Here is a 10,419-nt window from a genome sequence, read left to right as displayed (position 1 = left end):
ATAATCATTGCACTTAAATTTAAAATCCCACCAAGAAATAATAAAAGTCAATTTTAACTTTATAAATTAGAACTTTAAAGTATTTCTATAGACATACCGAGCTGTCATAGGGATGAAACCAAGGTGTAAACACTATCTTCATTTATGATTTGTGTACCCCTTCCCCTTACACAAAGTCTGAAGTAATTTTTTGCAATACTTGTAGTTTGCTTAGGTTTTGACTGTGACCTGTCAGATGAGATAAGGTGTGGAATTTTCCATTTGTAGTTTCACATCAGTTTTAGATTGTGGAGCACTTAGGATGTTGTTTTCAGATTGGCATGCAGTTGTTATGGTGGTGGTTGCTGTGCTTAGAGCAGCATTTGAATTAATACTAGCAGACGAGCAGAAATGGCATGTGTTTAGTCTACTGCACAGGCGCTGTCCCCATGCTTACAGGGGTCAATCTTTGCAGCAGCTCTAGAGCCATCCAGTCCCTAAAATCCAGGCAAGGAGTTGAGCTTCAGAGAAATACCTTGCTGAAGAAAATGCTGTTAGTAAAGTGGCAGGAGCATAAGCCAGATGCGTCTGACTCACAAATCCTGCGTCCAGGCTGTTTTGAGACCGAGCCTCCAACCCTGTTGAGCTGAGTTAAATTCCTACACTAAGCCTCAGTGCTAGGAGAGAACTTTACACCTCAGAGGGTGAAAATCTTTTCAGCCAAAGCAGGACATGTTTAAACAGAGGAGTAGGTTTTTATATTTTTCCCTGTATCTGAAGATAGAAAGTTCTGAATGTTACATCAAAGCTAGTCAAATGACAGTTTAGAAAGTAAAGTCAAGGCTCAAGGGCAGATTTTGCTTTGACTAAATGGATTTTGAGTTTCAAGCCTAGTCTCAGGGTCTAAGGACATAGTTAACCATGACAGGAGGTTTCCAAGAGGGATCAACAGGCCTGGATACAATTCTGACAAAGAAAACTCATTGGTATACTCAGTTAATTTTTTTCCAACCAGCATTGAAATAAAGTTGGCTTTTCCGAAGAGGACTGAGGGAGGGGCAGCTGTAAGATGATGCAAGCTTGGAACTTCTGGAGACCTTGGTGTAGCCCCAGACCTCTCCAATTTACCACAAATTGGTAGCCATAGTGAGCAAAGAACTTGGGCTGCCTTTGCTGACACCCTCAAGTGGCCTCTAGAACACAGAGCTGGGCAGATGAATGAATGGGCACCAGAATCTGCTTCCTAAAAACTCAGAGACTTTTTGAGTTCCCAGGAATGTGGATTTGTGATTAGAACCTTGGCTGCATCTAGTTTAAACTGGCAATTTCTGCACCTTTGCTTTTCTACCTACTGGCATCTAGAAAGCAATGTAGGGGGTGTCCCCACCTGTTCATCCAATTCAAGGGAATAATTCAAGGCATAGTGAGCCTTGATTCAACCAGAATGACATAATTAAGAAATATCCCACTGATGAAAACCTGTACATTGCAAACAGAAAAATTCTTAGTGCTCATTCTATGTTCCCAGAAGGATCTTGTCAAATACATGGTAATAAAGTTCCTCTGGCTGCTTACCCTGGATTCCAGATCTCTCTTCCTTTTGAACAAAGTACATCTGCTGGCATGAAGGAAGACTCAGTCAGGAACCCTTGTACCTTGTACAGAGCCAGGCAGTTTCTCAGTGCAGGCCCTTGAATGGCTGTTTTGGGAGAAGGCAAGAGTCTTATGATGTCCAGAAGTTACATAAACCTGTTAAACTGTTGCCTCATTCCTTTGTCTTGACCTGAAATGCCCTTACCCATCAATCCTACTGTCCCTCTACTCATCCTTCAAGGCTACTGAAATTCTTGACACATACTAAGTGCTCTGTAAATGATTGAGCAGCTGAGTAGATGGAAGGAGAAGAAAGAAAGCAGGTGGAAAGATGTCTGACACAACCAGGACATGGGTGGGCAGATAAAGCCTTGTATAAAAACTCCAGTTGGCGAGTTCCTACCCTTCTGAATGTGATTCAGTTTTGATGCCACTCGTTGCTGTTCCATGCTTCCTTACTTTAGAGCCATCTGCCAAATGCCCCCTGCCATGACGTCCTCCTCCTCTGAGCCTCCAACAGCTCCCATCCCATATACACTGAGGCAGAGCTGGTGTTTAGCAGATAACAGATTCTCACTGTCCAGTTTAGGGTCACAGCACTTAACTGCCCTGAAGATTGTTTCAGGCCCACCTCGATGGGAGGAACAGAGGTCCTAATTCTTTCCTGCTGCTGTGTTTTGGCTACAGCATCACAGCCACAGCTGCCAGCATTGGAGCTGCTGGCGTGCCCCAGGCTGGTCTGGTGACCATGGTGATTGTGCTGAGTGCGGTGGGCCTGCCTGCTGAGGATGTCACCTTGATCATCGCTGTCGACTGGCTCCTGTGAGTTGAAATAAATACCCCTGCCTGGGCTGGATGGTCAGCCATGCAGTGCTTTCCCTGTGTTGGGCACCCTCTCTTACATGGCCTAATGAGCCATCTGTTGCTTTCATTTCCTTCTGATGAAGCCACCTGATAACATGCTTAAATAGTAACTCTTCACAACTTCATCAGGGATTTCAAAAAGCCAGAGAGCTCCATCAGCTCATGATATAACCTGGTAATGCTCAGGGTTAGGACTCAGGCATACAAGATCAAACAAGATAACAGGGTGAAGGAGCTGAGCAAGGCCCCATGACCATTCCCACTTATCCCAACCTTGGTTTAGCTTCATAGGCCCAGAACGACCTGCTTCAAAATCACTGCCTCTTCCCAAGCATCTTTGGAGTCCTTATCTCCATCTGGTTTCTCACTAGGTTTAGGACCTTGTATGTATTTCTAAAACTCTTTGTATCCCAGTTGCATTATCTGTGAGATGGGAAAAATTCTGCTACCTCATTGCCTTGTTATAGGGACCATGTGAACTGATGGGAGCCAAGTATTTAGAACTGTGTCCTGTAGTCAGTACATATTCAATATAGAGCAAGTTCTAGTATTAGGATAGGAATGAATGAAACCACTTAGGCTCTAAATCTGTCTGTCTCTGTCTGCCTCTGTTCTCCCTCTCTCTCTCTCTCTCTCTCTCTCTCTCTCTCTCTCTCTCTCTCTCTCTCTCACACACACACACACACACACACACACACACACACACACTCCCCAGATCACCTGGATAAGAATATGCCTCTGTAATATCCAAAATTGAAGTTGGAGCTAACCTGATCCCTGGCTTTATTCTTTTTGAAAAATATTTTTATCAATGCCTTGAGAACTTCATACAGTGTATTTTTTAATTAAAATTTTTATATTTTGTGTATGAGTGCTTTGCCTACATGTATATAAATGTACCACATACATACAGTGCCTGCAGAGGGCAGAGAGGACATAGAATCACTTGGAACTGGAGTTATGGATGGTTGTTAGCTGCCGTATGGGTGCTGGAAACCAAACCCAGGTCCTCTGCAAGAACAAGTGCTCCTAACCATGGAGCCATTTCTCAGGCCTCCATATAATGTATTTTGATCATATTCAGACTCCTTCCCCCATCTCTACTACCCCCTCTCCCTGGACTTCATGTCTTCTATTTTTTTTTTTTTTTTTTTTTTTTTTGGTGTCTTTTTTGAGACAGGGTCTCCCTGTAGCCCCAGCTGCCCTGGAACTCACTATGTAGACCAGGCTGGCCTTGAACCCACAAAGATCCACCTGCCTCTTCCTCCCAAGTGCTGGGATTAAAGGCGTGTGCCACCACGCCCAGCTGTCCTCTATTATTTTTTAAGGCCTATTGAGTCTAATTTGTGTTCTCCAAACGCTCTTCAGTGTTGATCTACCCAGTGAGGCCTGGTCAACCTGCCCAGTGTCACACCCTTAAAGAAAATTGACTCTCCATCTCCCAGCAACTGTCAGTTGCCAGCAGTTCCTCAGCTAGGGCTGGAGCTTCCTGCCCACCTCTCCTATCCTTGCTGGGTTTTTGTCTGGCTTGAGCTTGCACTGGTCTTGTGTACTCTCTCACAAGTGCTGTGAATTCATGTGTGCAACTGCCTGTTATGTCTGGAAAACATGGTTCCATGTGTTCATCCACTGCCTCTGGCTCTTACAATCTTCCCATCCCTCTTCTACAATGATCTTTGAGCCTTGGAAGGAGAGGGTATGATAACAGATGTCCCATTTAGGGCTGAGCACTACACAGTCTCTTATTCTCTGCACCCTGGCTGGCATGGCTTTATTCTTGATATCCACATCTGTGCATTTGTCTTCCAAGACCAAGGTCTGGTTCTTCCCCTGGTCACTGGAGTAAGTATAGCTCCATATTGACCCTCCCCTCAGAGCCAGTTCCAGCCAACTGGAGAGACCAGGGCTGTACAATTTGCAGATAACAGCTGAGATGGAAGAAAGGAAAGCAGTTGTTCTATGGGGGTTCCAAGCTTGCACCTGGCTTGGAAGCCATGATCACTGCTCAGAAGTGGGTATCAAAGATAAAGACAGGAACCAAGCTAGCTGGAGCACTGACATTGCAGCTCACAGAAGACGTCCTCTCACCCAGATGGTTTATATTTTGAAATATACCCGCAACTAACTAAATCACACCAGCAAAGCTGGAGAGCCAAAGACCCTTGAAGTTTATTCATTACAGTTTCTTTCTGAGACTGTGGCCAAGTTGCTAAGTGTTGGGTGTGTGGAGATCTATTTTTCCAGAAAATAAGAGAAAAAGCTCTCTGTTACCTCCACGGTGTACCATTTTGGCAGCTTCTAGCCAGCCAGGGCTCTAATGCGCATCCGAGGTAGCCACCTTCTTGGAAGAAGGCCCTCCCACTGAGACAAGATTTGGTTTTCCTTTCCAGTCCAGATGGCAGGTTTGCCCTTCTCTCCTTTCCCTGGTTCTTCCTAGAAGCAGTGGCTTCCACAGCCAGGATGAGTGGAAGATCCAAACTATGGGATCAAGAACACTGGACCAGTGTTGTCCCTGGCGTTGCTCATGGAAGAAAGGTGTCCACAGTGGCATGTATAGACACCATTAGCCTTTTCTGTCTCAAGTGTCATTTTCCCAAACATGCCCATATTATATAGTCTTACCACCAAAGCCCCAGGGTCAGTATGGATACCCACTCTGTGGGCTTTCTCTGTTGGCCTTCCTGCCACTGGCTTCTTCTCAAGCCTTTCTTTGGATTAAGGCTGGCTGAGGATGCCACAAAGAGGTACCTATTATTTCTGGGCTGGCCTGTAATTTTGACCCCGTCTTCTGCCATATCCCTAACCAGGTTACTCATACAGAGACTGTGTTTGGTAAAGATATGAACACATCAGGAAAACATATGAACCCACATACCCCACACACACTTGGCACCATCCACCCACCAAACATTCAGGTTTCTCGCATTAGCCAAAACAGAGTCCTCAATACCAACTGCATTACAGTTGGGAAAACCTACAAAACAGAAATTAGAGCTGAAAGACTTAACGAGTTCTGAGCCTTCCTTAGTCCCCTAAACATATCTCTGGAGACCTCATTCTTATTTCTTTGGGAGGAAAAGAAGGAATTTCAGGAGTGTGAGAGAAGTCATTGCTACTCACCTAACAGAGCCTATCTTCCTGTTCTGTGCTTTTGGAATGATCTTTTTCCCCCAGCCTGTGAGACACCTGGTCAGCCAATCAGAAGGTCAGAGCTTTATGCTCTGACTTAAATTTTAACTGAACATGTCAGGGCCTTTCCTTTCTCCCTACACCAGTGGAGGAAGAGGAAATCTGAGCCCTGATTCTCCTATCTCTTTCTCAGGGACCGGTTCAGGACCATGGTGAATGTTTTAGGTGATGCATTTGGGACTGGCATTGTGGAGAAACTCTCTAAGAAGGAGCTGGAGCAGATGGATGTTTCGTCTGAAGTCAACATTGTGAACCCCTTTGCCTTGGAATCCACGATGCTTGATAACGAAGACTCAGATACCAAGAAGTCCTATGTCAATGGGGGCTTTGCAGTGGACAAATCTGATACCATCTCATTCACCCAGACCTCACAGTTCTAGAGCTCCAGCTTCAGATGGCTGGGGTGATGAAGGACATCTCCACTGGAGTCATCTCTTAGGAAGCTCTGACATTAAGGAAAAGAGAAACACTAATGGCCAACTGTACATTTAGTTTGTATACAAACCTCCAGATTATTTTCTATATTTGGCTTGATAGCCTTTGTTCTCTGGGTTTTAGAATTTGGGGTGGGGTAAGGTGAAAGGAAATTAAGAGAGAAGTTGTATTATCTGGGTTAATTATATAAGACAAAGTTTGGAAGTGTATAAAGTAATAGCTGTTGGACTTCAGTAGTGTCTGTAGAAGAGAAACTCCTTTCTCATGCATAGACGAGTGTTTGGGGTTTTTAAAAAAATTATTATTGGTTATAAATTTTTACTCAGGCTTTCTATTGGCATGATTTCCTTTACCCTCTCACTTTTTATAGATTATGTGTCTCAACAGCTCCACCCAGTTAATGTGCCAAATTTTCTATTTTGAACTCATCTCCAGCAACTTTCAAACTACTGTGGAAGGGAAAAAAAAAAACAGACCAGCACAGTTCTGCAATAACAATTTAAGACAGTCATGGGGTTTAAGGGGAAGGGAGAAGGGTTCTTTATTCACTGTACTGTATTGGGACACTGGTAACTGTTCACTAAGTGTTCAGTATAGCACTATATGTATATGTGTATATATTTATTTTCATATAATTTGCAAGACAGAGATCAGTAGTGAATTGTCAATGTGAAATAAGGAGCTCTCCTTGTACTTGAATCATGACTACAATTCCAGCCAAGGTGTGTGTCAGAGCTTATTGGAACTCTCTCAGGAGCACTGGGATGAGAAATCAAGCTGTTGGGTTGTTTTACACTGTGTTTCAGCCCTACAGCAGAAATGTAAGCTGTGATACTTCAGGATGGCATAGCCATTCATTTACAACTTCCAGGTTCAAACTCCCTCCAGGGAGAGAATCTATATCAGCACTGAGTAAGGGCATTACAAAGCAAGGCATCATTCCCAAAGGCTTGATGTGCTCATATCCAACCAGAAAGCTTCGTTTTTCCAAGTCTACTCTGACCCACTTTGCAAGGCCACTGTTTTTCTGTCCTTGCTCTTTTCTATCATCAGGATCCAAACAGTAGTGGCAAGTCATCACCCAAGGTGAACAAGCCACCTTGCAGGGTGACCAAGCTGTCCCTATTCTGTATTCTTGCAGAATAAATCCTAGGACATGAGATATTCTATCAGTGATTCAGAGGAAATTCTTCATCTTTCTGCACACCTCCTGCTCCAGAGAGGATGGTTCTAACTGATGATCTTAGCCCTGTTCCTTAGAATCCTTTGGTTCTTTCTGCCAATTTACAGAGATAGCTTAATAAAAGTCTGTGTTCATCCTGTAAATAATGCTCAGCATAAACGTGTACTTACCAGAAGACAGGTTCCTAATAGTCATGTTTCTGCACTATCTTTAGCCACCTTAAACCCATGCTTTTATATTTAAGAAACTGGAAATTGTGCCAAAGATAGCAGAAAGGTAAATGAATGCTCAGTGTTGGCCACCTGCCCCTGAAATTTACAAGAAAATGACTGGATTGCTTCGCAAACATCGTAATGCCCAATGAATCTCTGTGAAAATATGAAGTGCAAATATTGTTTTTCTAAATATAAAATACATTGAGTGAATAATTTCTTTGGGGCTGAATGGTTCTATTCCCTTATCAGGTGGCTCCCTCCCATTAGAGGCACTAGAGGGGCAGAGCTGTTCATGAACTCACTGGGGTCATCCTTGTAACCAGCCTCTTAACACATTGTGTGGTTAACGCAAAAGGAGACAGTGTTCCATTTCCATCACAATAAACATTTCCGACATTCTTTCTCCTTGGCCTTTTTCTGCCTCTTATCTGTTCTTTTATTTACATGAGTAGGTGTGAGAAGATGGAAATGCAGGTCAGTGCAAGAAGTTCTTATGAAAAGATTGGTTTCAAAAACATTTCATCACCCCTAGAATGAAAAAATAGGACTTGAGGAAAAAAATACTGATTCTTGGAACTGGAAAGATGGCTCAGCAGTTAGAACACTGGCCACTCTTTCAGAGGAACTGGGTTTAATTACCAGCACCCACACGGTGGCTAACACCCACATCGTGGCTAGGAATTCCAGTTCCAGGGGATCCCACACCCTCTTCTGACCTCCATGGGCATTCATTACACAACACAGGTGCACTTAGATACCAGCAGGCAATATGCTAACACTCATAAAATAAAAATTAAAACCTGATTCTTCATGTTTACCAGTGAGAATCACAAGACTGAAATACAGGGTTGCCATGAACAATTGGGCTCCTATTTTGTGGCTGAAATGAAAATAAAATTTTGTTGGAAATTACTATCATAGGGACTGGAGAGATGCTTCAGTGGTTAAGAATACTTCTGTTGCAGAGGTCCTGCATTTGGGTCCCATGGCATGCATACAATCGCTCATGACCATCTATAACTCCAGTTCTGGGAGATCTGATGCCCTCTTCTGACCTCCATGGGTACTGCATTCATGTGGTGCACATACATACATGCAGGCAAAACACTCATACCATTTTAAACTTAAAAATACTGTTACAGGGACTGGAGAGATGGCTCAGTGGTTAAGAGCACTGGTTGCTCTTACAGAGAACCTGAGTTTGATTCCCAGCACCCACATGGTGGCTAACAACCATCTGTAACTCCAGTTCCAGGGGATCTGATGCCCTCTTCTGACCTCCATGGGCATTGCACAACATGGGTACACTTATATACATGCAGGCAATACACTCATAAACATAAAAATAATAAAATATTTTTTAAAATACTATTACAAACAATAAAGCACTGGCTTGCTTCACTGAAGGGCCAATCCTGCCCTCTGAAATAGGACTACAAACTAGGAATGGCTGGATTCAGGGCATTCTTGGGAGAATGGCATGGTCCTTCCTGAATACCTGAGTCACCATCAGGACAGGACTCATCTGTAATGATAAGTGTCAAAGGAAAAGATAGCTCCCTGCACCTCACTAGAAAGAGCAGCATAAAAATGTCAACTGTTGGCTGGGCGTGGTGGCGCATGCCTTTAGGGAGGCAGAGGCAGGCGGATCCTCTGTGAGTTAGATAACAGCCTGGTCTACAGAGTGAGTTCCAGGCAACTGGAGCTACAGGGAGACCCTGTCTCAAAAAGACCAAAAAAAAGAAAAGAAAAGAAAAGAAAAGTTAACTGTTATCTGGGCACAGGAACACAGGACAAGCTCTTGGTTGTCACATGGAGGGGAATTCCCCAACAACAGAGCTCCTTAGAACAAAGTTTGAGATTGTTGGTGCAGCAGGGCAGAAGTCCACCATGTGATTTTGGCCTGGCTCAAAGACTACGCACAGTATCGTCATCAGTACCAAACAGCTACTTTTATTTTTTCAACAAATTTTTGTGAGTTCTCTAGGTTCAAGGCCCTTTTCACAAAATCCATCTCTGTTCTTAGAGTAGCCATGGGAAACAAGTGTGGCTGGCAATCAGACAGTGGGGGCCAGCAGCAGTAATGATTTTGTGGGTATCTAAGAATGGCCTGTCAGTCAGACAGTGGGGACCAGCAGCAGCAATGATTCTGTGGGAAGATTCTAAGAATCTTCCCTCTGTGGTGGGAAAAAAGGGTCCTGAGGAGCCTTGAAAGAATGCTAGAAGATGCAATACAACAACACTGATACTCTGAACTCTGCAGTTTCTCAGCAAGAGACCACAGGAGACAATTAGTGGGCACACAACTCCAGTGCCCTCTTACATCTGTGACCTTTGCGCTTTCGTTTTGCCCTCCATAAAGCGGGGCTAACAATATGTGTTTCTTGAGACTGCATTAAGTATTCAATGAGAAAAATGTATGTGGCATGTCACATACCACAGGAGTTTAGTAAATGCTGGTGCCTTGCCTTGATCCCAGCCCCTGAGGAAAAAATAAAACTTATACCTTTCCCTCCTCCTTCATTTGTACAGGTAACACACAGACACGTGCTGTGGTTAAGTGTCCCCCAAAGGCCCACATGTTGGGTGTTTGTTCGCCAGCCTCTATTGGGAGGTGGCTGTTACAATTGAAATGGGAAATGTCCCCTATGGGCTCCTGTACTGAATGCTTGTTCCCCGGATGGTGATGCTATTTTGGGAAGCAGAGGAACCTTTAGGAGGTAAAGTCTCACTAGAGGAAGAAGGTCACAAGAGGCAGGCCTTTGAAGGTCATGTGTACCCCTGCTTGCTGCCTCATTCTGCTTCCTGCTCTACCATCATGTCAACAGGCTCTTCACACTCCCTCTGTTCCACCATGCCATCCCTGCCACGGTGGACTGAAACTCCCTGCAACTGTGAACCCAAATAAATCTTTCCTCCCTTAAGTTGTTCCTTCAGATATTGTAGTCACACCACAAAAGT

General features: G+C 44.0%; 1 protein-coding gene across 1 annotated transcript in view; it reads left to right on the top strand.

Annotated features, from left to right (window-relative positions):
• Slc1a1 (solute carrier family 1 member 1) overlaps positions 1 to 7,861 on the top strand; it is a 114,607-nt gene extending 106,746 nt beyond the window's left edge. The window contains exons 11-12 of the mRNA XM_008841680.2: positions 2,260 to 2,394; positions 5,759 to 7,861. Of these exons, the coding sequence (XP_008839902.1) occupies positions 2,260 to 2,394; positions 5,759 to 6,005 (382 nt within the window). The 3' untranslated portion in view covers positions 6,006 to 7,861. The remainder of the gene's footprint in view (positions 1 to 2,259; positions 2,395 to 5,758) is intronic.
• Positions 7,862 to 10,419: the final 2,558 nt, after the last annotated feature.

Source organism: Nannospalax galili, unplaced genomic scaffold (genome assembly GCF_000622305.1).
Source record: "Nannospalax galili isolate Female #2095 unplaced genomic scaffold, S.galili_v1.0 scaffold241, whole genome shotgun sequence".
NCBI lineage: Eukaryota > Metazoa > Chordata > Mammalia > Rodentia > Spalacidae > Nannospalax > Nannospalax galili.
The sequence above is the reverse complement of the archived record's forward strand: the minus strand, read 5'-3'. Positions and strand labels throughout refer to the sequence as shown.